We start from the raw sequence: 25,845 nt of genomic DNA, 5'->3' as shown, positions 1-25,845 counted from the left end.
TATATTTTAAAACTATCTCACTAATTTTAAATGTCAAATTTTTAAATATAATGTTGACGAAGAGAACATTTAATGAAATTAAGTTCAATATCAAACTTCCATATTTGTTGGACCCATGATTATTCTTAAAATCCCAAAACAACTCATATTTAATTTGAATCTAAATAAATTGGTTGATATATGATAACCACAATTATATAAACATAAGCATAAAAATATAATTTAGACAAGAAAATGAGAAGAAAACATAGTGGTTCATAGCAACATATATATCAGATTACATTACCAATGGGTTTGATGCTTAAATAAGTGAAATCATTAGAAATTTTGTCCCAATCAGGTGTACATAAAGATATTACTGAAGCTATGAACTAACAGGTTAAAATAGAGACGAGAGATCGATGATTTGCCGCTTGTTGCTTAGTAACCCGGGAACAATGGCGGAGGAGGCGATGAGTACTCGAAGCCAATATTTGGTGGAAGAACGATATCCTCTAGCGGAGGCGGTGGAGAGGCGACTGGCGGAGGAGGAGAGGGAGAAGGAGATGGTGGTGGCGGAGAATGGACCGGAGGCGATGGTGAGTGCACTGGAGGGGGTGGTAAGTGCACTGGAGGAGGGGGAGAGAATACCGGTGGTGGTGGAGAGAAAACTGGTGGGGGTGGGGAGAATACCGGTGGTGGTGGAGAGAAAATGGGTGGGGGTGGGGGAGATTGGACTGGAGGTGGTGGGGAGTGAACGGGTGGTGGAGGAGATTGGACGGGTGGTGGTAGAGGAGATTGTACTGGAGGTGGTGGGGAGTGAATGGGTGGTGGTGGAGATTGGACGGGTGGAGGTGGAGATTGGACCGGAGGTGGTGGAGAGTGCACGGGTGGTGGAGGAGATTGGACGGGTGGAGGTGGAGATTGGACCGATGGAGGTGGAGATTGGATCGGTGGGGGTGGGGATTGGACCGGAGGTGGTGGAGAGTGCACGGGTGGTGGTGGAGACTGGACCGGAGGTGGTGGAGAGTGCACGGGTGGTGGTGGAGACTGGACCGGAGGTGGTGGAGAGTGCACGGGTGGTGGTGGAGAGTGGACGGGCGGTGGTGGAGAGTGCACTGGTGGTGGTGGAGACTGGACCGGAGGTGGTGGAGAGTGCACGGGTGGTGGTGGAGAGTGGACGGGCGGTGGTGGAGAGTGCACTGGTGGTGGTGGAGATTGGACCGGAGGTGGTGGAGAGTGGACGGGTGGTGGTGGAGATTGAACCGACGGTGGTGGAGGAGATTGGACGGGTGGTGGTGGAGAGTGCACCGGTGGCTGTGGTGGAGATTGGACGGGTGGTGGTAGAGAGTGCACGGGTGGTTGAGGAGATTGGACGCGTGGTGGTGGGGAGCGAACTGGTGCGGGTGGTGGAGATTGGATGAGTGGTGGTGGAGAGTGCATTGGTGGTGGAGGAGACTGAACAAGTGGTGGTGGAGAGTGAACCAATGGCGGGGGAGGTCGGTATCTTGGGACTGGCGATTGATCATGAGAATCATCCACTGGAGTTGATGGTGGACTTTCAGGCTCAGATACTATGGATGATTTTGGTGCCTCAATCTCGGGAACCTCTTGCTTCGGTGGTTGTGGCTGGTCCGGATTCGGTGGCATGGACGTCGATGTGGATGGAGATGACGATGACGATCCTCCACCGCATTTAGCCTTACCGCAATCAACGGTCTTATGGATCACTGGAGCACAAAATTCCACTGCCTTCTGGTTCGGCCTCTCTGGCAAACAATTGCTGGAATCATCCAACACAATGTTCTTTCTGTTCTGGGGCACGCAACTCTCGGCCTCGCCGTTGAAGAAATTGTTAGAGAATGTGAAATTAACCAATTTGGGCAAGTTACAAACGCCCTCCGCCACAAACCCAGTCAACGAATTCCCAGAAATATCCAACGCCTCCACTCCCTTCAACCCATCAAAGCTCTTGGGCAAGATCCCACTCAATTTGTTGTATGAAACATCCACAACTGTGGCATTTCCAAGCAACCCAATCTCCCCTGGAATACAGCCCGCAAGTCCATTGTTCAACATCACGAATTCTTTCAACGTGTTCCCCATTTTCCCAATGCTGCTTGGAATGCATCCCGTGAAATTGTTGTTGGCAATTACAATCACCGATGCTGGCGAGTCGCCGAAATTCTCCGGGATGTTGGAGGTGAATCTGTTGTTGTTGAGAAAAATGGCGTCCAATTCCTTGGTGAAAAGCGATGAGGGCAATTCTCCTTCGAAATCGTTGAACCTTAGATCGAGGTACTTGAGATTGGGGATCCTCACAACGACTTCCGGGAAGTGGCCGACGAATCGATTGTTGCTAATGTCGAACTCGTACAGGAGGGTGAGTCTCCAAAAGCTTGTGGGAATGATGCCGCAGAATCGGTTGCTATTGATGTGGAACAGAGCGATGTCGGTCAACAAACCGAGCTCGACGGGTAGGTAGCCAGCAATGTCGGCGTGGTTAAGATCAATGCCAGCGACGACTTCGAGTTTGGGGTCGTCAAGGGCAGGGGCGCAGAAGACGCCGGTGTAGGAACAGACATCGGCGCCGATCCAACTGGCGGTGGTGTTTAATGGGTCCGAATAAATAGCCATCTTCCAGGCTTGGAGGGCAATGTATGCTCGCCGAAGTCTGGGGCTGGAGAAAGTTTCGTTGACTTGGATTGTGGATTCATAATCATCGAGCAAATCACCGTTCTCATGAAGGGTCAGGAGCTGGCGGTGGGTGATGGAATAAACTTTGGCATCAGAAAGAGCCGAAGAAAAAAGTAAAAAAGAAGATAGAAGAAGAAGAGAAATGAACAAACAACAACCCGGACCCTTCATTGTATGGATATTTATTTCTAATAGATATATGCCGCCCCCTTGGTAAGCCCAAGGGCTGTTTGCAGAGGATGAATATCAAAGAGGGATCCGAAGGGTTTTTATACCGGAAGGTCATGACCCGATTTGGCGGTGGAGAGGCCTTTTCGCCGCTTCCAACGGCTGTTTACGGAATATAGGCGAATCCCATTGAGCTGCAATGGTGCTGAGTTTGCTGAGATTGGTTCTTTTTTTCTTCAAACTGTTTCTTCAAAGATTGGCTGTGATTTTCTTCTAACCACGGATGTTAGAAGACGCCAACGTAATCATAATCATTTTTTTTAAATAAAATATATATCAAGAATTTGATTTTTCAATGTCGTGGACAGGATATATAAATAGGTATGGTCACCGTATATTTCTTCAAAAATTATCATGTAAGTTAAATAAGGATTAAAAAATACCGAATAACTATTTAGTTCTTAAACTTTAATTTGTAACGATTTGATCACTCTACTTTATATGGTATTTTAGTTTCTGAACTTTAATATGTAACAATTTAGTTTTTATAGTTTAAAATTTATAACTATTTAATCCGTACCGTGAAAATCTTATTAAACTTAAATTGTCATCTTTTATTATGAAATGATTTAGTTTTGTAGTTTATCAATACATTTGGTCATCCTATGTATCGATCTTATAAGATACTCTATTAAATTTTAACATTTTTACGATAGAGACTAAATCGTTACAAGTTTTAAGCTACACCTCCTTTAGTAGCTCGGCATCGAGAATCAGTGAGTTTTTCAACACCCGAAGGTAGTCGCACAAGTCTAAGAGAGAGTGTAGAGGTGCAGGTTCTTTCATTATTTTAGCAAAAGTTCCTGCCGCTCGAGCCAGCTTTGCGCTTTGACCTGGATGTATCCATGTTCCTATACGTATATCGGCGAATGGTATGCAATTTCCTATTTTTGAATTTAGATCAAGTATCTCGTATCTAGTTGTAGGGGGTGTAACCAAGAAGTAGTCAGCTGACTAAATTGTTAAGTTAAAGGACTCAACTTTAAAAGACAAAATTCTTACAAAATAAAGTTTATGGACTGAATTATTATTTAAGTATAGGAATTAAAAGTATTTTTTAACTTTAAACTATCATGATATTTTAGAAGTATAATTTAGTTCTAGTTTGGACTTAAGTTTCAATTAGGTCTCTATTATGATAAAAGTTTTCATTTGTCGTTATGATTCAACTAAACCTTATAAAGCGCTTGTAAAGTTTCTTTTTTACCTGACTCCAAGATTTATTTATTTCTCCATCTTTTTACTCATGTTTCCAAAATTTCATACGTCAAATTGCAAACATCGACTCCTTCACACTTGTTGAGAATGCCTCAGTATTCGATAGGATAGCTGATAAAGATTCAAAATTATAGCCTGTAACCACCAAAACCAACTTAAAACTTCTAAAATTACAGGGATTAAAATTTGAAATTAAACCCACATGGATAGAGATAAATGGAAAATTTTAAAAAGATAAATAAATAAAAACCAACCTACCTAGTTCACAAAAATCAAGATTATAGCAAATTATGACAATTATTTTATTAATTGATATTTTATAGTATATTGGGAATATATAAACTATACTGGTTTTTATTGCGTTAATACCCACCTGTATTTTAGAAATAACGGCTTAGTTTTCAAGTTTCATGTGGTTGGCCTTGTATTATTAGAAATATCTAAACCTTATTCAATTTTGAGGCTTGAATGCTGAAAACGGAACTAGATTTTTTGTTTCCTCCATCGACTTTCATCTGTTTTTTCATAAAAAAAAAAAAAAAATCACTAAAAAAGTCTATAAATATAAATAATTCCTACCCTTTCTTTAGAAAATAAAATATGAAATCTTCATCTTATATATTCATTGTTCAGATTAATGAACTTATATGAGTGAATAAAAATTAGAATGGTAATTCTAACCTTGTGTTAGGTATTACATTAATTATGTCAATAGAATAAATTAAATAATATCATATTTAAGAATTTTATCGATGGAACTAAATTTAGAGATACCATACTAACAAATTAAATATAATAGAAAAATTCATAATTTAACAAACTTTCTTTTTTTTTCCTTTTTCCTTTTTTTTAATGTCTTCTTTTTTCCTTTTTAATAATAATAATAATTATTAAATAAATTATAAAGAATGGATCGTGGTCTGTTGAGCACTTTATAGTAAAACGTGGAAGATGGGGGATGTGTAACGTATAATGCGAATGACAATGCCATGCATGATGGGTGGGGTGCAGTTTTTGTGAAGCACCTTTGCAATTAATTAATGACGATAAGATTATGATTAGCCAAATTCACTTTGTAATTATATCAAAATTTTGGACAAATATAAGATATTGTGTTTTTAGGTATGTGATAATGACATCTGCACCAGTGATATATATATATTATGTATTAATTTGGAAAAGTCCAGGTCCGACCATTAAATATAACTATGTTAGATTTGCATATACTCGATTCAAATTCTGAATGGAACAATTATGTTCTTTTCATTATTTATGCGTCATTTCACAATAGTTTTTAATAAAGCTATGAACTAACAAAAGTGGTGGAATTTTATTTTTGGTAATGTGAAAAAAAATTGTAAAAATAGAGATGAGAGTTGATGACTTGCCGCTTCTTACTTAGTATCCAGGGAATAGCGGTGGAGGAGGTGATGAGTATTCAAAGCCAATATTTGGTGGAAGAATGATGTCCTCTAGTGGAGACGGTGGAGAGACGACTGGAGGAGGAGGAGAGGGAGATGGAGAAGGTGGTGGTGGAGAGTGGACCGGAGGCGGTGGTGAATGGACTGGAGGAGGCGGGGAGTGCACCGGAGGTGGTGGAGAGAAAACCGGTGGGGGTGGGGAGAAAACTGGTGGTGGAGGAGATTGGACAGGTGGTGGTGGGGAGTGCACCGATGGTGGTGGGGAGTAGACCGGTGGTGGTGGAGAGTGCACCGGTGGTTGTGGAGGAGATTGGATCGGTGGTGGTGGAGAGTGCACCGGTGGTTGTGGAGGAGATTGGACGGGTGTTGGTGGGGAGTAGACCGGTGGTGGAGGAGAGTGCACCGGTGGTGGTGGAGGAGATTGGACGGGTGGTGGTGGGGAGTGCACCGGTGGTGGTGGAGAGTGCACCGGTGGTGGTGTGGAGTAGATCGGTGGTGGTGGAGATTGCACGGGTGCGGGTGGTGGAGATTGCACGGGTGCGGGTGGTGGAGATTGAACCGGTGCTGGTGGTGGAGATTGGATCGGTGCTGGTGGTGGAGATTGGATCGGTGCGGGTGGGGGCTGTTCCGGCTTTGGTGGCATGGACGTCGATGTGGTCGGTGATGGTGGTGACGATCCTCCGCCGCATTTAGCCTTACCGCAATCAACGGTTTTATGGATCACTGAAGTACAAATTTCTGTCGTTTTTTGGTTAGGCCTCTTTGACAAACAATTGCTTGAATCATCTAACACAATGTTCTTTTTGTTATGGGGCACGCAACTCTCGGCCTCGCCATTGAAGAAATTGTTAGAGAATGTGAAATTAACCAATTTGGGCAAGTTGCAAACGCCCTCCGCCACAAACCCAGTCAACGAATTCCCAGAAATATCTAATGCCTCCACTCCCTTCAACCCATCAAAGCTCTTGGGTAAGATCCCACTCAATTTGTTGTATGAAACATCTACCACCGTGGCATTTCCAAGCAACCCAATCTCCCCTGGAATACAGCCCGCAAGTCCATTGTTCAACATCACGAACTCTTTCAACGTGTTCCCCATTTTCCCAATGCTGCTCGGAATGCATCCCGTGAAATTGTTGTTGGCAATTACAATCACCGACGCTGGGGAGTCGCCAAAATTCTCCGGGATGTTGGAGGTGAACCTATTGTTGTTGAGGAAAATGGCATCCAATTCCTTGGTGAAAAGCGTTGAGGGCAATTCGCCTTCGAAATCGTTGAATCTAAGGTCGAGGTATTTGAGATTGGGGATCCTCACGACGACTTCCGGGAAGTGGCCGACGAATCGATTGTTACTAATGTCGAACTCGTAAAGGAGGGTGAGCCTCCAAAAGCTTGTGGGAACGATACCACAGAATCGGTTGCTATTGATGTGGAACAAGGCAATGTCAGTCAACAAACCGAGCTCGACGGGTAGGTAGCCCGCAATGTCGGCATGGTTGAGATCAATGCCGGCGACAACTTCGAGTTTAGGGTTGTCAAGGGCAGGGGCACAGAAGACGCCGGTGTAGGAACAGACATCGGTGCCGACCCAATTGGCAGTGGTGTTCAATGGGTCAGAATAAATAGCCATCTTCCAAGCTTGGAGAGCAATGTAAGCTCGTCGAAGTCTAGGGCTGGAGAAAGTTTCGTTGACCTGGATTTTGGTTTCATAATCATCGAGCAAATCATCGTTCTCATGAAGGGTCAGGAGCTGACGGCGTGTGATGGAATAAACTTCGGCATCGGAAAGAGCCGACGAAAAAAATGAAAAAGAAGATAGAAGAATAAGAGAAACGAACAAACAGCAACTCAGACCCTTCATTATATTTATTTTTATTTCTAATAGATATGTGCCGCCACCTTGGTTAAGCCCAAGGGCTGTTTGGAGAGGATGACATCAAAGGGGGCTCCGACGAGTTTTTATACCCGATTCGGTGGTGGAGAGGCTTTTTCGCTGCTGCCAATCGTTTTTCGAATAAATGGCTCGCAGTGATTTTCTTGTAACAAACTACAGATGGTTGTTGTGAGGGAGACCCGTCTGTTTTGATATTGGGCCAGGCCCAAGTTCTGAATCGTGCACAAGCCCAAAACTAAAATTACAGTAGAGGGAGGGTCCCAGCTAAATATAGTAATGGTTTTTTCGTTATTATTCAATTTTACCCTTAATATATTATTAAATTCTCCATTAGTCGCTTTTTAAAATTTTATCGATCATCAAATTAGATTTCATGTATAATCAAGTGATATTCAAATGTTATTTTCAAAAAAAAAAAAAAAAGAAAGTAATATTCAAATGTTGAATATTTGAAAAATTAATTCTAATAACTATTTTCTTTAATTTAAAAAGATAAAAATATTTTCAGAACTCTAAATTAGTTTTTATAATCAAATACTTTCTTATAAAGACAACATAACTTAATTGGTTAAGAAATTAGCAATTTTAGAATGTTGCTAGTTTGAACTTTCCCCTTCTCATTTGAAATTAAAAGAAAAAAAGGTTTTTAAATTACATATTAGATTTGGATTAATTTTTTAGATAATTGAGATAAAATGTTTGAACTAAAAATTGAAACCACAATTCAAATTCCAATATTAGATTAGAGTTTTGAACCATTTTTTTAAAGATAAAAAAATGTTCACTAACAAAGCTAATATTTAAATATTAAAACAAAACAATGAAACAGACTTTTAAAAAATAAACTTGATATATCTTCAAATAATATTTTAAAAATTTAAAATCAAAATATAAAAAATATATATATAACTTAAAAGTATAGTTGGATTTTTTAATTACGCATGGAAATAAGAAAGAAAAAAAATCAAAACAAAGGTAAAAAGGCCCACCGAGGGGAAAAGGAAAATCAGTTAATAAAATTGAATGATCAAAATAAAAACATTTTTTGTTAGGAGGCAAAAATGTATATAACATAATGAAAAATAATTATACTTAATCACATAATAAGAAAATTTTAGAATAGCAAAAGTTTTATAATTCTTTTATTCCCTTCGATTCTAAATTTGTCTCTTCCACTTGACAACTTGAAAGTTCTATTTTAAGAAAAATAAGAAAAAATATGCTGTTAATAATTAAGAAGATAATTAAAAGGTTTTTGATGAAAGAATAAATGATAAATCATTTTACAAATTAAAAATATACAAATTTATTAAGATATAAATTACATCATAATAATTAATAATTTGCTCTCATCTATATTTTATATTTAGATATCATATACATAATCCCTTTTTAAGTTTTTTTTTAATCTTTTAATCTTTTTTATTTCGAAAAGCATCCCTTTTAAGTCCCTAGAGTTAAAGTTTTCATGAAATAAAATATTGTATTAGATTACTGTACACGTTATCAAAAGGCCATGACCCGCTGACGTAGTCATAATCATTTTTTTAAAAAGAAAATAAATATCAAGATTTTGTAAAAAAAAAAAATCCCAAAGATGTGGATAGAAAAATAGATATCACCATCTATTTCTAAAAAATTATAATTAAGTTAAATTATGGTTAAAAAAAAATACTTTTTGGTCAATTACTTAATTAAATTAATGATTTAGTTTGGTAACCATTTGACCATTGTATTTAAATAGGTAATAATTTAATTCCTAAATTTTAATGAAACAATTTAGTCCTACGGTTTAAAACTTATAATAATTTAATACTTATCATGAAATTCTCATTAAAATTAATTGTAAATTTTTATTATGTAATGATTTAGTTTTTATAGTTTATTAATATATTTGGTCCTCTTTATCTAAATAAGACATCAAAATCAAATCTCATCAACATATTAGAGGACTAAATCGTTACAAGTTTTGAACTACTGGACTGAATTGTTAAATATTTAAAGTTAAGGGACTCAAATGCTATAAACTTATCAATGCAAACTAAACTAACTTTTAATGAACTAAATTGTTATCCCAAGTATAAGAAACAAAAGCATTATAATCATATGAAATAAATAAAAACTAATTAACCTAGATCACAAAGACCAAGATTATAACAAATTATAACAATTATTTTATTAATTTATATTTTATAGTATATTAGAAATATATCAATTATACTAGTTTTTATTTGGCCGATACACTCTGTTAATGCTAGCAAGTATTCTAGAAAGATATTCGGTTTCAAGATTCATGTAGCTCTTCTTGCCATTCTATTACTAGAAAATACCAAGGCCTTTTTTTAGATTTCGGGGAATGAACCATGAAAATAAAACTAGACTTTGCTTCCTCCATGTCCAGTAATCAGTTTTTTCTATAAAAATATTTTTGCTCAAAAAGACTCCTTCAACTCTATATCTGTACTGTCAAGATCTCTACGAGTGACTCGTTGAGATATAAATTTGAACCACTTTTTTTAATAAAATAAAATTTGAATAGATGTCTTCATTTTTATATTTATTATTCGAATCAATGAACTAAATCAGAGAGTTAGACGAGGGAAAAAAATCTACACTCCCAAAGAACTATAATTATAATTCTAACCTACCACCAGGAATTATATTAATGATGTTGATTTGAATAGACTAAATAAGATCAATTTTAAGAATTGAAATTAAATTTAGGAATACCATACTAACAAAATAAATACATTGGACAAATTCATAATTTGACAATTTTTTTTTTTTAAAAAATTATAAAGAATGGATCTTGGTGAGGATATGTAATTTGACGTAAATGACAATTCCATGCATGCTAGGTGGAATGCAGTTTTGGATGACGTAACTTTGAGAGATAAAATTATAATTAGCAAATTCACTTCGCAATTATATCAAAGTTTTGGACAGGTATGAGACATTGTACTTTTAGGTATGTAATAAAGACATATGCATTAGCGTATTATCCCTTGTTTATGTCAATATTCTTGTTATAGGCCAAATTTACTAATTTGGAAACTTCATTGGATTGGATCATTCAATAAAACTATGTTAGATTTGCAAACCTTATCCAAATTCCAAAATAAACAATGATGTTCTTTTCATTATTCATGTGTTGTATGAACTAACAAAAGAGTTTTTTTTTAATGAGGAAAATAAAAATGTTAAAATAAAGATGAGAGTCGATGATTTGCCGCTTGTTGCTTAGTAACCCGGGAACATTGGTGGAGGGGGTGATGAGTACTCGAAGCCCAAATTTGGTGGAAGAATGATGTCCTCTAGTGGAGAAGGTGGTGGCGGAGACTGGACTGGAGGAGGTGGGGAGTGCACTGGAGGTGGCGGTGAGAAAATCGGTGGTGGTGGTGGAGAGAAAACTGGTGGAGGTGGGGAGAAAACTGGTGGTGGAGGAGAGTGGATTGGTGGAGGTGGAGATTGGACGGGAGGTGGAGGAGACTGGACAGGTGGGGGTGGCGAGAAAACCGATGGTGGAGGAGACTGGACAGGAGGTGGAGGGGAGTTCACCGGTGGTGGTGGAGATTGGACGGGAGGTGGAGGAGAATGCATCGGCGGTGGCGGAGATTGGACGGGAGGTGGTGGGGAGTGAACTGGTGGTGGGGGCGAGTGCACCGGTGGTGGTGGGGATTGAACAGGAGGTGGAGGGGAATGCACCGGTGGCGGGGGAGATTGGACTGAAGGTGGTGGGGATTGGACGGGAGGTGGAGGAGAGTGCACCAGTGGTGGCGAAGATTGGACTGGAGGTGGAGGGGATTGGACTGGGGGTGGAGGAGAGTGCACTGGTGGTGGTGGTGGAGATTGGACGGGAGGTGGTGGGGAGTGCACTGGTGGTGGTGGTGGAGATTGGACGGGTGGTGGTGGGGAGTGAACCGGTGGTGGAGGAGATTGGACAGGTGGTGGTGGGGAGTGAACTGGTGGCGGTGGAGATTGGACAGGTGGTGGTAAGGACTGAACAGGTGGTGGAGGAGATTGGACGGGTGGTGGTGGAGAGTGCACCAGTGGTGGACAAGATTGGACAGGTGGTGGTGGAGAGTGCACCGGTGGTGGTGGGGAGTGAACAGGTGGTGGAGGAGATTTGACGGGTGGTGGTGGAGAGTGCACCGGTGGTGGAGGAGATTGGACAGGTGGGGGAAGAGATTGGACGGGTGGTGGTGGAGAGTGCACCGATGGTGGTGGGGAGTGAACTGGTGCGAGTGGAGGATATTGGACGGGTGGTGGTGGGGAGTGCACTGGTGCAGGTGGTGGTGAGGAGTGAACCGGTGCAGGAGGAGATTGGATGGGTGGTGGTGGGGAATGAACTTGTGGAGGAGGTGGTCGGTATCTTGGGATTGGTGATTGATCATGAGAATCATCCACTGGAGTTGATGGTGGACTTTTAGGCTCGGGTACTATGGATGATTTTGGTGCCTCAATCTCGGGAATCTCCTGCTTCGGTGGTTGCGGCTGGTCCAGCTTTGGTGGCATGGATGTCGATGTGGATGGCGATGGTGGTGACAATCCTCCGCCGCATTTAGCCTTGCTGCAATCAACAGTCTTATGGATCACGGGAGTACAAATTTGTGTCGTCTTCTGGTTCGGCCTCTCTGGCAAACAATTGCTGGAATCATCCAACACAATGTTCTTTCTGTTCTGGGGCACGCAGCTCTCGGCCTCGCCGTTGAAGAAATTGTTAGAGAATGTGAAATTAACCAATTTGGGCAAGTTACAAACGCCCTCCGCCACAAACCCAGTCAACGAATTCCCAGAAATATCCAACGCCTCCACTCCCTTCAACCCATCAAAGCTCTTTGGTAAGATCCCACTCAATTTGTTGTATGAAACATCCACAACCGTGGCATTTCCAAGCAACCCAATCTCCCCTGGAATACAGCCCGCAAGTCCATTGTTCAACATCACGAACTCTTTCAACGTGTTCTTCATTTTCCCAATGCTGCTCGGAATGCATCCCGTGAAATTGTTGTTGGCAATTACAATCACCGACGCCGGCGAGTCGCCAAAATTCTCCGGGATGTTGGAGGTGAATCTATTGTTGTTGAGGAAAATGGCATCCAATTCCTTGGTGAAAAGCGTTGAGGGCAATTCGCCTTCGAAATCGTTGAATCTAAGGTCGAGGTATTTGAGATTGGGGATCCTCACGACGACTTCCGGGAAGTGTCCGACGAATCGATTGTTACTAATGTCGAACTCGTAAAGGAGGGTGAGCCTCCAAAAGCTTGTGGGAATGATACCGCATAATCGGTTGCTATTGATGTGGAATAGGGCGATGTCAGTCAGCAAACCAAGCTCGACGGGTAGATAGCCAGCAATGTCGGCATGGTTGAGATCAATGCCGGCGACAACTTCGAGTTCAGGGTCGTCAAGGGCAGGGGCACAAAATACGCCGGTGTAGGAACAGACATCAGCACCGACCCAATTGACAGTGGTGTTCAATGGGTCAGAATAAATAGCCATCTTCCAAGCTTGAAGGGCAATGTAAGCTCGCCGAAGTCTGGGACTGGAGAAGGTTTCGTTGACTTGGATTTTGGTTTCATAATCATCGGACAAATCATCGTTCTCATGAAGGGTCAAGAGCTGGCGGCGTGTGATGGAATAAACTTCGGCATCGGAAAGAGCCGACAAAAAAAATGAAAATGAAGATAGAAGAAGAAGAGAAACGAACAAACAGCAATCCAAACCCTTCATTATATTGATATTTATTTCTAATGGATATGTGCCGCCTCCTTGGGTAAGCCCAAGGGCTGTTTGCAGAGGATGAACATCAAAGGGGGCTCCGCCGGGTTTTTATACAGGAGGGGCACGACCCGATTTGTTGGTGGAGAGGCTTTTTTGCCGCTTCCAACGGCTGTTTTCCGAATATAGGGGAAACCCCATTCAACTTAAATGAATGTTTTTCTTTTTTTCAGACCGTTTATTCAATATTGGCTCCCCGTGATTTTCTTCTAACTAATAACTGTCTACAGATTACTGTACACATCATCAAAGGCCAGACCCGCTAACGTAGTAATAATCATTTTTTTTTTGTAAGAAAATAAATATCAGGATTTTATCAGGTAGACAGAAAAATAGATATCACCATATATTTATTAAAAAGTTATAATTAAATTAAATTATGGTTAAAAAAACTCTTTTGGTCCATTACTTTTTTATTATTAAATTAATTATCTAAAATTTAGTTTATAACAATTTGATAATTGAATTTTAAATAGGTAGCAATTTAGTTCCTGAAATTTAATATATAATAATTTAGTCTTTATAGTTTAAAATTTATTGCAATTTCATCCCTATTTACCATGAAAAATCTCATTAAAATTAATTGTCAGCTTTTATTATATAACGATTTAGTTTTTATGGTTTATAAATACATTTGGTCCTACTCAAATTAAATCTCAACAACATGTTCATTAAATAGACCAAATCAATATAAGTTTTGATCTACATAGACTAAATTGTTATATATTTAAAGTTAAGAGACTCAATTGTTATAAACTTGAAAGAGTATGGACTAAATCCTTACAATGGACTAAATTGTTATTCGCGTTACAGAGGGCCTCATTTAAAAAAAAATACACCGTCTTGGGGCTTTACTGGGACTAACTAGTAAAAGGACCAAAACTGGAAACGATCTTAAAAACCAATCGTGGTCCGGTAAAAAATCTCAATATCATATTCTTTCCGAAGAAAAACAAAAATTGTGTTTTCATTATGGTCTTACAGAATGACAGTTACTTAAATAGGTTCGTATCATCGGAAAAACGAAATGATGAATGGGTCAAGTTTTACTACAATTATTTGAAATGCGTTTGGATAACATCCTTTTCCGATTGGGTATGATTTCGATTATTCTTCAAGCCCGCCAATTAGTTTTGCAAACCCCGAGATATTATTACAGCAAAGCATGAAAAAAGATCGAGTAGCATTGATTCAAAATTATCTTGATTCATCCTCTTAGAAATGGCCAAAGCATCTAATTCTTCCGCCATGGCAAGTACGAGAATCAAAAATATTTTTTAACCTTAAATTATTATTATGATCATGTTTTAGAAGTTTTAATAGATCTTGCTTTAAAAACAAAAAAGAAAAAAAAATCTATTTATTTATCAAAAATCTTCTTTACTCTTTCTCCAAATTTGGTATATAATCGGTCGAATAGAAAGCATTGCTTCATTCACGCTTTATTTAAAATTGTCAAGTTTTCATTATGATAGCTCACTCGTACAGATTCAAAATTATAGCTCGTAACCATATCGCAATAATTAATTATTAACAATATGAAATAAATAAAAACTAATTAACCTAGATCACAAACACCAAGATTATGACAAATTGTATCAATTATTTTATTAATTGATATTTTATACCATATTAAAAAAATATACTAGTTTTTATTGAATTGATACAATGTGTTCAATGCTGGCATGTATTTTAAAAAGAACGACTTGGTTTCAAGTTTCGTGTAGTTATTATAGTTCCTCTTGCTTTTCTAGATTGCCTTGTATTACTAGGAAATACCAAGCTTTTTTTTTTTTTTTTTCAATTTCGAGACGTGAATCCTGAAAATAGAACTAGACCTTCTTTCCTCTATGTCTAGTCATCAGTTTTCCATAAAAATATTTTTTCTTTAAAAAGATTTATTGATTCAATGTGCATTATCAATATCTCTATTTGTGATTCGTTAAATCATAAACCTGTACCATTTTTTTCAGAAAATGAAAATTGAATAAATACCTTCATTTTTATATTTATTAGTCGAACTAATGAACTAAATTAAAGAATTATACGAATGAGAATGAGAAAAACTACCTTTTAGGAGAACTAATTATGATTCTAGCCTTGTGTCAGAAATTATATTAATGATGTTTATAGAAATACCATACTAACAAAATATTTGAAGAACTTTATTTTTTTACTTTTTATTTTTATAATTCATAAAGAATGGACCTTGGTGAGGATATGTAATAATGACAATGCCATGCATGATGCGTGGGGTGCACTTTTTGATGAAGTACGTTTGCGATTAACGGAGATGAGATTATGATTAGCCAAATTCACTTTGCAATTATATCAAAGTTTTGGATAGATATAAGTAGTGAAGACATCTAGATCAACAGTGTATTATCCCCTGGTTATATGTATATGATTGTTATAGGTAAAATTTACTAATTTAGAATACGTTGATTAGGTTGGAACATCCAATAAAACTATTTTAGATTTGCACACCTTATCCAAATCCTGAATTGAACAATTATGTTCTTTTCATTATTTATGTTTCCTTTTACAAATAGTTTTTAATGTATCTACCAACTAACAAAAGTGGTTTTTTTTTTGTAATGAGGAAAATAAAAATATTAACATAAAGATGAGAGCTGATGATTTGCCGCTTGTCGCTTAGTAACCCGGAAACATTGGTGGAGGGGGTGATGAGTACTCGAAGCCCAAATTTGGTGGAAGAATGATGTCCTCTAATGGAGAAGGTGGTGGTGAAGACTGGATTGGAGGAGGTGGGGAATGCACTGGAGATGGTGGTGGAGAGAAAATCGATGGGGGTGGGGAGAAAACCGGTGGTGGAGGAGACTGGACAGGTGGTGGTGGGGAGAAAACTGGTGGTGGAGGAGACTGGATCGGTGGAGGTGGAGATTGGACGGGAGGTGGTGGGGAGAAAACTGGTGGTGGAGGAGACTGGACCGGTGGAGGTGAAGATTGGATGGGAGGTGGTGGAGAGTGCACCGGTGGTGGTGGAGATTGGACGGGAGGTGGAGGGGAGTGCACCGGTGGTGGTGGCGGAGATTGGATAGGAGGTGGTGGGGAGAAAACTGGTGGTGGAGGAGACTGGACCAGTGGAGGTGGAGATTGGATGGGAGGTGGTGGAGAGTGCACTGGTGGTGGTGGGGAGAAAACTGGTGGTAGAGAAGACTGGACCGATAGAGGTGGAGATTGGATGGGAGGTGGTGGAGATTGGATGGGTAGTGGTGGGGAGTGAACCGGTGCGGGTGGTGGGGAGTGCACTGGTGCGGGTGGTGGGGACTGGATAGGTGGTGGTGAAGAGTGAACCGATGCAAGAGGAGATTGGATGGGTGGTGGTGGGGAATGAATTGGTGGAGGAGGTGGTCGGTATCTTGGGATTGGTGATTGATCATGAGAATCATCCACTGGAGTTGATGGTGGACTTTTAGGCTCGGGTACTATGGATGATGTTGGTGCCTCAATCTCGGGAATCTCTTGCTTCGGTGGTTGCGGCTGGTCCGGCTTTGGTGGCATGGATGTCGATGTGGATGGCGATGGTGGTGACAATCCTCCGCCGCATTTAGCCTTACTGCAATCAACAGTCTTATGGATCACGGGAGTACAAATTTGTGTCGTCTTCTGGTTCGGCCTCTCTGGCAAACAATTGCTGGAATCATCCAACACAATGTTCTTTCTGTTCTGGGGCACGCAGCTCTCGGCTTCGCCATTGAAGAAATTGTTAGAGAATGTGAAATTAACTAATTTGGGCAAGTTACAAACGCCCTCCGCCACAAACCCAGTCAACGAATTCCCAGAAATATCCAACGCCTCCACTCCCTTCAACCCATCAAAGCTCTTTGGTAAGATCCCACTCAATTTGTTGTATGAAACATCCACAACCGTGGCATTTCCAAGCAACCCAATCTCCCCTGGAATACAGCCCGCAAGTCCATTGTTCAACATCACGAACTCTTTCAACGTGTTCTTCATTTTCCCAATGCTGCTCGGAATGCATCCCGTGAAATTATTGTTGGCAATTACAATCACCGATGCCGGCGAGTCGCCGAAACTCTCCGGGATGTTGGAGGTGAATCTATTGTTGTTGAGGAAAATGGCATCCAATTCCTTGGTGAAAAGTGTTGGGGGCAATTCGCCTTCGAAATCATTGAATCTGAGGTCGAGGTATTTGAGATTGGGGATCCTGATGACAACTTCTGGGAAGTTGCCGACGAATCGATTGTTGCTAATGTCGAATTCATATAGGAGTGTGAGCCTCCAGAAGCTTGTGGGAACGATACCGCAGAATCGGTTGCTATTGATGTGGAATAGGGCGATGTCAGTCAGCAAACCGAGCTCAACGGGTAGGTAGCCAGCAATGTCGGCATGGTTGAGATCAATGCCGGCGACAACTTCGAGTTCAGGGTCGTCAAGGGCGGGGGCACAGAAGACGCCGGTGTAGGAACAGACATCGGCGCCGACCCAATTGGCAGTGGTGTTCAATGGGTCAGAATAAATAGTCATCTTCCAAGCTTGAAGGGCAATGTAAGCTCGCCGAAGTCTGGGACTGGAGAAGGTTTCGTTGACTTGGATTTTGGTTTCATAATCATCGGACAAATCATCGTTCTCATGAAGGGTCAAGAGCTGGCGGCGTGTGATGGAATAAACTTCGGCATCGGAAAGAGCCGACAAAAAAAATGAAAATGAAGATAGAAGAAGAAGAGAAACGAACAAACAGCAATCCAGACCCTTCATTATATTGATATTTATTTCTAATAGATATGTGCCGCCTCCTTGGGTAAGCCCAAGGGCTGTTTGCAGAGGATGAATCTCAAAGGGGTCTACGACGGGTTTTTATACCGGAGGGTCATGACCCGATTTGGTGGTGGAGAGGCTTTTTCGAAGCTTCCAACGGTTGTTTTCCGAATATACTGGAGTCCCGTTCAACATAAATGCTGGTTTTTTTTTATTATTATTATTATTATTATTATTTATTCAGACTGTTTCTTCAAGATTGTGGCTCCCTTTGATTTTCTTCTAACTACTTTTTGTTTTTTTTTTAGTACGTTCTAACTAATTACAGGCTACAGATGGTTGTTACGACTTGCGAAAATGAGATGGAAGAAGACGACTCTTCTGATATTGGGCCGTGCCCATATTCTTAAATGGGCACAAGCCCAAAATTAAAATAACAGTAGCTCGGTACGTATTAGTATTATAAATTCATTATTAGTCTATCTCAAAAGGAAAAAAAAAATCATTACTAGTAATTTAAAGTTTTCAATTTTACTTTCATATGTATTATAAATTCTAAATTACTGTCTTTTAGCTTTTCAATTTTATTAACAAAAAGCTTAGAGTTCTACCCGTAAAATAAAATGTTTGTATCGTGTTTCAAGTTTGGTAGATTATTAAAATATTGTCTTTGATTGTGTTACAATTACACACTCGTGTAAGTATCATTATCTTATTCCATTAAATGGTTTTTTTTCCTTTTTCTAATTCCGCAACAATTTTAGAACTATATATAATCTCCAAGTCCTTAGAGTTAAAGTTTTTGTATAATTAAATAGTGACCAAAAAGTCCTTCGAATTATATACTTTGATGTTTGATCAATTTTCACATCTTAAATAAAATATTAAAAAATATAAAAAAGAAGAAAGAAACATGCCAATTAGAAAAAGACATAGTAGCACTGTTATGGAATCCTAGAGATTTGAACCCAACATATACATATAATCAAAAGCCATGACCCGCTAGCGTAATCATAATCAATAGTTTTTTTTTTTCTTTTGAGAAAATAAATATGAAGATATTATAAAGTTTTTAACTTTTTAAAGATGTCGGTAGAAAAAATGGATATCACGTATTTTTTCCAAAATTATAGTTAAGTTAAATAATCAACTCGGTATATGTGATTTATACTAAGTTTCTATATAGTTTATGATGTTTTAAGTTTCTAGAACCAAAGGTCTCTCATGATACAAATTTTCATTTGGTATTTCTGACTTGGTTTAATTTAATAAATATTTTACCTACTAAAAAAATCTTCTTACTTTTCCATATGTTTGTATTCATTTCCAAATTTTGATACAATCGATAAAATAGTAAATACCAGACTCGTTCATATTAAATAAAAAATGTCAAATATTTAATATGATAGTTCAACCTGAAGTAAAACTTTTTAAATCATGAGGACGGATTTTAAATTAAACAAAATTCATATTACAAAAACTAAATTGAAAATTTTAAAATAATAGGAAAGAAATAAAAACTAATTAACTTATTTCAGTGATGTCTTTTTTTACTTTTATTTTTATTACTTTTTAAGTGTGATACAATAGGTTAAACAACTCCATGAATTATATTTACAAAATCGATAAAATAAACTAAATAAAATTCTATTTCAAAATTTATTGACTGAATTAAATTACCATAATAACAAATTAATTAGAGTAAAATACTCTTAGAGATGTTTTCTTCCCACTAATCATATTGAAATATTATGAAAATAAATATTTTTATCTGGTAAGCATATAAATAATATTAATTAAAAATAAATAGATGCTTCAACATTCAAGGAGCATTTCGTTAGAGTTTATGTTAAATATCAAAGGTGACGCTTGTAAAAGTTTAGAGGTGAGTAAAAGTGGTGGATAAATGTATAATATTTTGAAACTTAAAGACAAATAAAAGTGAGTAAAGCTCATAACTTAAACGTAATTGTGTAACATTTCAAAATTTAGTGACTAAATCGAGATTTAAGGGGTAAAATACAAGTATTTTCCCAGTTTAAATATAATGGATAAATTCATAATTTAACGAACTCTACCTTTTACTTTTTTATTTATTAATTATAAACAATGAATCATGGTCTGTTGACCACTTTATAGAAAACGTGACGGATGGTGGGAACATGTAATGTGATGCCATGCAAGTGCAAGTATGCATCATGCATGCATGGCGGGTGCACTTTTTTATAAAGTAGGTTTGCGATTTAATTACTGGAGATAATTAAGATTATGATTAGCAAAATTCACTTCGTAATTATGTGAAAGTTTCAGAGAGAGAGATAAGAGATTGTACTTTTAAGCTATGTGATCAAGACATTTCAATCAATGTACTATTCCTCAGAGGATCGGGGTGCGGAACTTCCGCCAGTGCTGGCGCCTTCGGCAGCGCCTCTTAAGCCGCCCCCGATTGTTGATTGGGATTTTGATAGGGGTTGGACGACCCCAGGTACTGGCAGGATTCGCGGGCGAAGCCGAAAGCTGCTGCACGACCTCTGGAGCGACTATCTTAGCCGTGGGATCGGCCTCGCCTAAGAAATGAGTCGTTAGTTTGATTCCTCATCCCATGTGTTTTACTAAAAAAAACTATTTCAATTATTATATTTTCGATTTTAGTTTATTATACTTTCAAATGTCTACTTTTAATTTTATATTTTCCATTTTTGTTCAATTTTTATTATTGTGTGTTTATTTTGGTCTTTAAAATTTATATGTTTTTCGTATTTTCAAAAAATTTTATAGAAATTCTTTTAATACATTTTTTTTATATTACTGGACTAAAATCAACTTACATTTGTCAAAATAATATTTAAATCTAAATTATACAAAATGCTAGATTCAACCATTTACTCCCCGTTAAGTCATTTTAATGGTGTTTAAAAAAAAAAGTCATTTTAATGGAGATCCACAGAATAAATTTTTTGATGAAATAAATTAACAAGACTGAAGTCAAATTGAAACTAATCAAATAAATTAAGGGCATTTTGTACAGCCATTAATCTACCAGTAATAAAGTTATAAGTTGGAACTTGGTGGAAGGTTGAAGAGTTAGATAAATTGACCTACTTTTGTATTCACTACAAAATATAAATTGAAATTCAATCATTTTCCTCTTCTTTTTATAATTAGAGTGTGGACGAAGAAGACCTTTCGCCCTCAAACATTCTACAACTTCGAGCAGACACGCAGTAATTGCGATTTGGACTTCACCCGCTTTCACTCTAATCGAAGAATCAGGAAATGAAATAAACAAAAACAAAAGGGCAATTGGATTTGGCCTCAGTGGCCCATGGGGAAGGTGTGTAATAATGCTGGAGGATGTGAAAGAAACACCCACCAAGCATTCAATGCGGACATGTTTTTGTATTGACTGCCATAGTAATTGTGGGAATTGATGAGATTTTGTTAACCCCTTTTTTTCTTTTTCTTTCTCTTCTCTCCTCTTGTTTCTGTGCTCTGCATTTACTTCCAGCTGAGAGAAAGTATGAAACAAAGTGGGAGAGTGGTTGGTGGAGCTGCCGATATTGGTTGGAATTGGAAGAGTTGTTGAACGCTGTTTTCTGCCGTTATGTTTAACACAACAATTTTCTTTTGTTTTTAAGTTCCCATCTCTCCCAATCTCTTGTCTGTGGAAAATGGGGGTCTGGTTTTTGTCAGATTTTCGGTTTTTCTTAATGCTTCCCTAGGCGCTAATAAAGCTCTGTGAAAATGGGTATCTGGCGTTTTGTGTAAATCTTTGGGATCCTGAGTTAAAGAAAGCAAAAGTAATCTTGGGGGCTGGGTTTTGCATCCTATTTAATGGGGTTTTTTGAATTTTTGAAAAAGTTCAGTCTGCTGCTGCAGCTGAAATTTGAAATGAAACCAGTGAGTCATGGGCCCTCGAAGAAAGTAAGGGATTCTCCTCTCTGATCGCATTAAAGGTAATTGTATGACCCTTTTGTTCTTTGAAATCTTTTCCTTTATTTATACCTCTCTTTAAGACCCATTGATTTTGATCTCCCAAAAGTTTCCCTGCTCTGAATGGAGGAAATTAATTCTTGTTGCGGTTTGAACTGTTGTAGGTGATAAAGTGAAGGCTTCTCACCAAAAGCTAGCAATGTGATGACTTGTTGCATCTGCCTTACCAGTTGAATTGAAAAAATTAAAGGAAAAGAGAAGCAGCTGATTCTTTTTCCCTCGGAAAATCAGAAACCCCTCTTTTGCTTTCGTGTTTTTTCCTTCTTTTTTGAGTTTGAATTCTTCTGCTTAAAGCCTGGGTTTTCTTGAAGTGGAGCTTGTACAAATTTGCCTTCGTTTGGCTTTATGTAGAGTTCAATTCATGCATCTTTCACTATGGAAGCCCTTGTCCCATTGCGCGGCTTTAATCATGGAGAAGAAAACCAGAAGGCGCCACGGTTCTGGTCCAGCCGAGAGGCGAAAATCCTCCATTCTCAGGCAATTGCAAGAGAACAAGCTGAGGGAGGCTCTTGAAGAAGCTTCTGAAGATGGGTCTCTCGTAAAATCCAGAGACATTGACTACGAATCGCCGAATCAAGACGGGAATGTTCGACGGTCGAGATCTCTCGCTCGGCTCCACGCCCAGAAGGAGTTCTTACGCGCCACCGCACTCGCCGCCGACCGGACCTATTGCACAGAAAACATGATTCCGAATCTCTTCGACGCCTTCACCAAATTCCTCACCATGTACCCGAAATTCCAGTCGTCGGAGAAAATCGACCAGTTGAGATCAGAAGAATACGAGCATCTCTCCGAGTCGTTCTCCAAGGTATGTCTCGATTACTGTGGTTTTGGTTTATTTTCCCACATTCAGACCCAGCAATTCTGGGAGTCTTCGGCTTTTACTCTCCATGAAATCACTGCAAATTTGAGCAACCACGCCCTCTACGGCGGCGCCGAGAAGGGCACGATTGAGCACGACATCAAGACTAGGATTATGGATTATCTGAACATTTCTGAGAATGAATATGGGCTTGTTTTTACAGTCAGTAGGGGGTCTGCCTTTAAACTCTTGGCTGAGTCTTACCCTTTTCGTATGAATAAGAAATTGTTGACCATGTTTGATCATGAGAGCCAATCTGTGAGTTGGATGGCTCAGAGCGCTAAAGAGAGAGGAGCAAAAGTTTACAGTGCGTGGTTTAAGTGGCCAACGTTGAAACTCTGTTCTAGGGAGCTGAGGAAGCAGATTTCAAACAAGAGGAAGAGGAAGAAGGATTCTGCTGCTGGGCTTTTTGTGTTTCCTGTTCAGTCTAGAGTTACTGGGGCCAAGTATTCTTACCAGTGGATGGCTCTTGCCCAGCAGAACAATTGGCATGTATTGCTTGATGCCGGGTCGCTCGGTCCCAAGGACATGGATTCGTTGGGGCTCTCCCTCTTCAAGCCTGATTTTATCATCACGTCGTTTTATCGTGTTTTTGGGTCTGATCCGACTGGGTTTGGTTGCCTGTTGATTAAGAAATCTGTTATAGGAAGCTTGCAGAGCCAATCTGGGCGGACTGGTTCAGGAATGGTGAGGATACTCCCCATTTTCCCGCAGTATATTGGCGATTCTACTGATGGTTTGGATGTCTTGGCTGGGATTGAAGATGATGTGATCATTGGGAAGGAGGATTCTGAAACTGAGAAACATCGGGAATCACACATGCCTGCCTTTTCGGGTGTGTTTACGTCGAACCAGGTGAGGGATGTCTTTGAAACTGAGATAGAACAAGATAACAATAGCTCGGATAGAGATGGGGCTAGTACCATTTTCGAGGAAGCTGAGAGCATCTCAGTTGGGGAGGTTATGAAGAGTCCGATCTTCAGCGAGGACGAGTCATCGGACAATTCATATTGGATTGATTTGGGTCAGAGTCCATTCGGTTCTGATAATTCTGGCCATTTGGTCAAACAAAAAACATGGTCACCCTTACCGCCTTCTTGGTTCTCTGGAAAGAGGAACAGTATGCAGCTTTCTCCAAAACCAGCATCTAGGCTGTTGAAAAGTCCGATATGCAGCGATGATAAGCGGGTGAATCCCAGGCACCATGAAGATTCGGTGTTGTCTTTTGATGCAGCTGTATTATCAGTGTCACATGATTGCAGCCGTGTGAAGGGGATTCCTGAAGAAGAACAATCTGGAGAACAAGACTCTTGCTCTGGAAATGTTGGAAGTTTGAAGGATTCTCACGGTGTTAGTGAGATCCAGGAGGATTCAGAAACAGGAGAAGAATCGGTCTCGACTAGGTTGAGTTCCGCATCAAACGGAATCCAACCTGCAAATCAGACTTCCGAGTTACAGGATCTGAAGCTTCCAAATTCCACAACATCAGGAGCTTTCAAAGACTTGAAGGAAAGTGCCATAAGGAGGGAGACAGAGGGAGAATTCAGACTCTTGGGCAGGAGGGAAAGGAGTAGATTTTCTGAACGTGGACTCTTTGGTTTAGAAGAGGGAGATAGAGCTATAAGCATGGGTCGTCGAGTATCATTTAGCACAGAAGAAAATGAAAAAGAAAGCTTGAACGAGATGTTCGAGCTTGGGGAAGCATCTAATGCAGCTTTTGGCAATGAGGAATCCATGAGTGACGGAGAATATGTCGAGGAGCAAGAATGGGGAAGGAGGGAGCCTGAAGTGATTTGTCAGCATCTTGATCATATTGATATGCTGGGCCTCAACAGAACTACCCTCCGACTAAGGTATCTCATTAACTGGCTCGTCACTTCGTTACTTCAACTCCGATTACCCAGTCGAGATGATGCAGGAGTTCACCTTGTGCAACTGTATGGACCAAAGATCAAATACGAGAGAGGCGCTGCGGTTGCTTTTAATGTAAAAGAGAGCAATGGGAGAGGGCTAATACACCCAGAAGTTGTACAGAAACTTGCTGAAAAGAATGGCATATCTCTTGGAGTTGGTATTCTCAGCCATGTGCGGGTAGTAGACGTTCCAAAGCAGAATCCTGGATCGTATGATCTCGAAGACATGGCGTTGAGCAAACCAATGGTTAATAGCCGAGGCCATGGTAGAAAGAAACTATTTTTCCGAGTCGAGGTTGTCACGGCATCCCTTGGATTCCTTACCAACTTTGAAGATGTTTACAAGATGTGGGCTTTCGTTGCCAAGTTTCTAAATCCATCATTTCTTGAAAACAATATCCTGTCTTCCGTCCCCGAGGGTTCGGAATCATAACCCCGGGAGCCTGTTTTAGAGCGTTCTTCGGCTTCCTCCCAGTTTGTGCAAATAACAGACAGTACCTTCAGCAGAACTAAAAAAAGAAAATTGTGAAAGTTGAACTCATTTATCAGGGGATGCTGCAACAAAGCAGCACACCCTGCTAAAAGTCTCAACTCTTCCTACAAAGCAGATGGATTCATTCATACCAACTGCAGCGACACGGTTTGTTTCAAGGAAGCCTTTTTAAACACAAGAAAGCTCGAGCTTCGGATTTCTTTCATGCATTGTTGCAACGCTCTGCAGTGAAATCCAAACCCGAGCTTAGGCAAGAGGGAAGGCTTGGCTGGTCTCTGCCATTGATTGATCTTCTTAGTTAGATTATACAAGATTGGTAGCTAGCTAGGCTAGGTAGGCTGGTGCTTTTAACTTTGCCAACAGCTAATTTACAAACTTATTTGAGATTGTAAATCTTTTTGTGCATTTTCTTACCGATATAGAATCTCTGCTCTTTGTGTTTTGCAGATGTGCTTCTTATGTTCTGATTGTATTTATTTATTTAAGGATGTAAACTTGTTATTCAATGGATTTCTCTTCCATATTTCTCATTAAAAAAAAAAAAAAAAAACATATTCCTTCACATATTGTCAACTGATCGTGTGGTGAGTTTCCATGTTTGGTTAATTAGCTGTAGCATTTGA

At 39.4% G+C, this 25,845-nt stretch overlaps 4 protein-coding genes and 1 pseudogene across 4 annotated transcripts; 1 reads left to right on the top strand and 4 right to left on the bottom strand.

The window, feature by feature from the left end:
• Window positions 1-235: 235 nt before the first annotated feature.
• On the bottom strand, window positions 236-2,908 carry LOC111010655 (uncharacterized). Its single transcript, XM_088119968.1, has one exon. The coding sequence runs from the start codon at window positions 2,845-2,847 to the stop codon at window positions 421-423; it is 2,427 nt and encodes an 808-aa protein (XP_087976094.1). The 5' UTR covers window positions 2,848-2,908; the 3' UTR covers window positions 236-420.
• A 2,438-nt stretch (window positions 2,909-5,346) lies between these two features.
• Window positions 5,347-7,469, bottom strand: LOC111010618 (leucine-rich repeat extensin-like protein 7). The gene has a single exon (XM_088119434.1). The coding sequence runs from the start codon at window positions 7,402-7,404 to the stop codon at window positions 5,521-5,523; it is 1,884 nt and encodes a 627-aa protein (XP_087975560.1). The 5' UTR covers window positions 7,405-7,469; the 3' UTR covers window positions 5,347-5,520.
• Window positions 7,470-10,556: 3,087 nt separating this feature from the next.
• On the bottom strand, window positions 10,557-13,228 carry LOC148207997 (uncharacterized). Its single transcript, XM_088119368.1, has one exon. The coding sequence runs from the start codon at window positions 13,168-13,170 to the stop codon at window positions 10,678-10,680; it is 2,493 nt and encodes an 830-aa protein (XP_087975494.1). The 5' UTR covers window positions 13,171-13,228; the 3' UTR covers window positions 10,557-10,677.
• Window positions 13,229-15,718: 2,490 nt separating this feature from the next.
• LOC148207996 (pollen-specific leucine-rich repeat extensin-like protein 3 pseudogene) lies at window positions 15,719-18,042 on the bottom strand (annotated as a pseudogene).
• Window positions 18,043-21,338: 3,296 nt separating this feature from the next.
• On the top strand, window positions 21,339-25,745 carry LOC111009190 (uncharacterized). The gene is made up of 2 exons (XM_022282176.2): window positions 21,339-21,917; window positions 22,059-25,745. Exon 2 carries the CDS (start codon window positions 22,316-22,318, stop codon window positions 25,160-25,162), a length of 2,847 nt encoding a protein of 948 aa, XP_022137868.1. The 5' UTR covers window positions 21,339-21,917; window positions 22,059-22,315; the 3' UTR covers window positions 25,163-25,745.
• The last annotated feature ends 100 nt before the right edge of the window (window positions 25,746-25,845 follow it).

The sequence above is a fragment of the Momordica charantia genome (assembly GCF_013281855.1).
Source record: "Momordica charantia cultivar OHB3-1 chromosome 11 unlocalized genomic scaffold, Mcharantia_2.0 BLBB01000011.1, whole genome shotgun sequence".
NCBI classification, from domain to species: domain Eukaryota; kingdom Viridiplantae; phylum Streptophyta; class Magnoliopsida; order Cucurbitales; family Cucurbitaceae; genus Momordica; species Momordica charantia.
The sequence above is the reverse complement of the archived record's forward strand: the minus strand, read 5'-3'. Positions and strand labels throughout refer to the sequence as shown.